At 33.0% G+C, this 3,578-nt stretch overlaps 1 protein-coding gene across 1 annotated transcript; it reads left to right on the plus strand.

The window, feature by feature from the left end:
* The first annotated feature begins 1,423 nt into the window (after positions 1-1,423).
* Positions 1,424-3,274, plus strand: LOC124937777 (protein ANTAGONIST OF LIKE HETEROCHROMATIN PROTEIN 1). Its single transcript, XM_047478096.1, has 3 exons — positions 1,424-1,713; positions 1,881-2,943; positions 3,032-3,274. The coding sequence occupies exons 1-2, from the start codon at positions 1,551-1,553 to the stop codon at positions 2,930-2,932; spliced, it is 1,215 nt and encodes a 404-aa protein (XP_047334052.1). The 5' UTR covers positions 1,424-1,550; the 3' UTR covers positions 2,933-2,943; positions 3,032-3,274.
* Positions 3,275-3,578: the final 304 nt, after the last annotated feature.

Genomic DNA, 3,578 nt, shown 5'->3' on the forward strand with positions numbered 1-3,578 from the left:
GATTGCCGGTCCTAAAAAACTTTGCTGCTGCCATCATTTTTCCATAAAACCAATTTGTATTTCATTCTATTTGCTCGCATATCTGGAGAATAAACCTAAAGAAATCACTTTCTATCTTATGTTAATCATAGGAAAACCTTTGATTTTATTAATGGAACTAGAATATCATAGAATCAAGGAACTGAAGTTATGAATATGTTTAGTGTGAATGGAAATTTATTTTTTCTGTTGTTTCAGCTTTCTAATCTCAAATAAGACACTTTCAACCATTTCAACTCAAAATGCATCTATATCATCAAGTCTCTTCAAAGCCTCTCAAACATATCATTCATAAGTTGTGTAAAAACATATTTAAAACAAATCTGTCATTTGTTCATCAAAATCGATGAGAACTCAATCAAACCTTTTAATTAAAAACATAAATGAGTGTATATCTATTAAATCCTAAGTTCGAATCATTGGATTCCATCTAGTATCATTCCTCTTGGTTTCAACTCAAACAAATCTATAAAACTTAAAATACGCGTCGACCGCTTTAAGTAATAAAGGCATTCCTGTTGTTTTTTTAAACGCCCTACAAACCCTAAATTGAGAGAGGTAGACAGTGTAGATTGTCCACCTTTGTTGTCGAAATCATCGTTTGTGATATTCAGCGAACTGTCAGAATCAACATATATCTTATTTGAGTAGAACGAAGATCGAATAGATAAAAGGAAGGACTTGTATTTTTTTTTGTTAGATAGCATATTATTTGAAAACAAAAATGTCACATCAAATAAAAGAAGGGATATACCGTCAGTTTAGTAAAAAGTCTCAAATGACTAAAAATTTAATAGTTGAAGTTCTATATGGCTCAAATCAAAGTTCAAATCTCATCAGATAAAAACATCAAAGTTAGAGTCACATATAATATAATAATTGAGACAATTATAAATTAATAATTTAATATATTTTATTTAATATTTAATATATCAAATTATATAATTTAATATATTAACTTTATTATATAATTAATATACAAAATGTTATTATATTTATGTCTATATTAAATTTAGATATTATCTAACTAATTCAAATATTGATTTTTTATTCAGTTAATTTAATTTTTTATCTCTATATATTTAGGTTAGTCATTAAAATTTTAAAATTTAGTGTTAAATTTTTAATTTAAGATGTCTTTTTTAAGTTTAGGAAAATATTTTTGTTAATTTAATATCCAAAATCATACTAACACGTGTCATATTTTAATTTGGTGTTATGACTCACATGTTAGTAAAAGGTATTAAATCATAATTTATATAAAGAAAACAATACTTTTTTATATATTTATATAAAGAAAACAATCTAATTCAAATTTTGTTTTAGTTAAAAACACTTTTTTTTTGGATAAAAGTAAAACATTTGGGCGGTTTGTAAGTAATATTTTGGTCAGAGTTGAAGCCAGAAGCTTTCTTCTCTATGCGTAAGGTAATGGCGGCTTCGTAGTTCTTCTTATCGTCTCCTTTTCTCTCTGAAGATTGACCCTTGGATTCTCTCACTGCATTTATGCAATGGCTCCTATAAAGAAACTCAAGAAAAAGAAGAAGAAAAACAAGAAGGATTCGAAGAAATTCAAGAAGAAAAGAAGCAACGTCAACTTTGTTCCACCCGAGAGCAATGCCATCGATACTGAATGGTGGGATAGCTTCTGGCTCAAGAACAATGCACTTCCAGGTTTGATTCTCCCCTTTCTAGAGTTACCCATTTCATTTTCGTATAACCCAGTTTGAAATTAGGGTTTTTTTTCTTCTGTTTCTCCGTTCTGATCCAAATTCAGCTTATTGTATATCGAATTATGCTAGATTAGTTTGTTTAGGGTTGTGGGTTGTTGTTAATCGCAGGTTTAAAAGTACCTTCAGATGAGATTGAAGGATTTAAGTATTTCTTCAGAGTATCGAAGAAGACATTTGAGTACATCTGCTCACTTGTTAGAGAAGATCTAGTTTCTCGACCGCCTTCTGGTCTAATCAACATAGAAGGAAGACTTCTTAGTGTTGAGAAACAGGTCGCGATTGCCTTAAGACGCCTAGCCTCAGGTGAATCCCAAGTTTCTGTTGGAGCTTCATTCGGAGTTGGCCAGTCCACAGTTTCTCAGGTGACATGGAGATTCATTGAAGCTCTAGAAGAACGAGCAAGGCACCATCTAAGATGGCCGGATCCTGACAGAGTTGAAGAAATAAAGTCTATATTCGAGGAATCGTTCGGCTTGCCCAACTGTTGTGGAGCCATTGATTCGACTCACATTGTCATGACTCTCCCTGCAGTTGAAGCTTCTGATGATTGGTCTGACCAGATGAATAACTACAGCATGTTCTTACAAGGGATTGTGGATAACGAAATGAGGTTTCTCGATATCATGACTGGTTGGCCAGGGGGAATGCCAATCCCTAGGCTACTGAAATGTTCAGGCTTTTATAAACTATGTGAAACTCATCAGAGGTTGAATGGGAAGGCGAGATTGTTTTCCGATAATGTCCAAGTAAGAGAATTTATCGTTGGAGGTGCTTGTTACCCTTTGCTTCCATGGCTGATAACACCGTATGAAAACAGCGAGAAATCTGGTTCGGGTTCGAAACCTGATTTCAATTTGAAACATGAGGCGGTTAGGAATTTAGCTGTGAAGGCTTTTGCGGTTTTGAAAGGGGGGTGGAGGATTCTTAATAAGGTAATGTGGAGACCTGATAAACGAAAGCTTCCGAGTATAATCTTGGTGTGTTGTCTACTTCATAATATTATTATCGATTGCGGGGATAGTCTCTGTTTGGATGTTGCTTTGTCTGGTTACCATGATGCTGGCTATATACAACATTGCTGTAAACAGCAGGTTGGTATTGAGGGAAGAAACACAAGGGAGAATTTGGTCAAATCGATTAGCTTGTTGGGAAACAAATGAGATTCATAAAGGTACGCAACACTTATGTTTATGTATCTAAAATTGTTTTAGTTTCCAGACGATTCTATGAACTTGTGAAATTTTCGCGATATTATGCAGATGGGCAAAGAAAGTCTTGAAACTGGTCATTTGTGGGTTGGATTGGATCATTGAATGAGAAGAAGGGAAAAAACATTTACTTATTTTTGGGCTGAATTTGAGAGAAAATATCATTTGGGCAAAACATCATCACCATATTAAATATTACAGACATTGAATTTGATTTGTATGATGTCTTCTTCCCAAGACTCTTACAAAAGAAAACTTGCTTTTATTTACAATAATACCTCCAATACATGTTTTCGCAACTTATATCGACAGCAAATGATGGCTGATTGATTATTTGAAGTTTTATGTTTGCCAATATAAAACTGTCAATTTCATCAGGAAGTTTTCATAAGAACTTGAGGAACCAAAGCTGTTTCTGGAGCTTTGAAAACACTTTTTGGGTCTGGATTTGTTTACAAGTTTGAGTTTAGATAAAAAAAAAAATTGTGCCCTAGTTTATTAGAAAAGACTTTTTTTTTGAATGATCTCATCTGGATGTTAATCATAGATGAGATAACAAAAAAAAGTGTTTCAAAATGGCCCATTTGTACACTGCTTG

This window comes from Impatiens glandulifera, chromosome 5 (genome assembly GCF_907164915.1).
Source record: "Impatiens glandulifera chromosome 5, dImpGla2.1, whole genome shotgun sequence".
Taxonomy (NCBI): domain Eukaryota; kingdom Viridiplantae; phylum Streptophyta; class Magnoliopsida; order Ericales; family Balsaminaceae; genus Impatiens; species Impatiens glandulifera.

Excerpts from the sequence above, each read along its gene's own strand:
- LOC124937777 (XM_047478096.1), top strand. The coding sequence starts at position 1,551 with ATGGCTCCTATAAAGAAACTCAAGAAAAAGAAGAAGAAAAACAAGAAG. Across the intron at positions 1,714-1,880 it reads CAAGAACAATGCACTTCCAG|GTTTAAAAGTACCTTCAGAT; the intron begins GTTTGATTCTCC and ends TGTTAATCGCAG.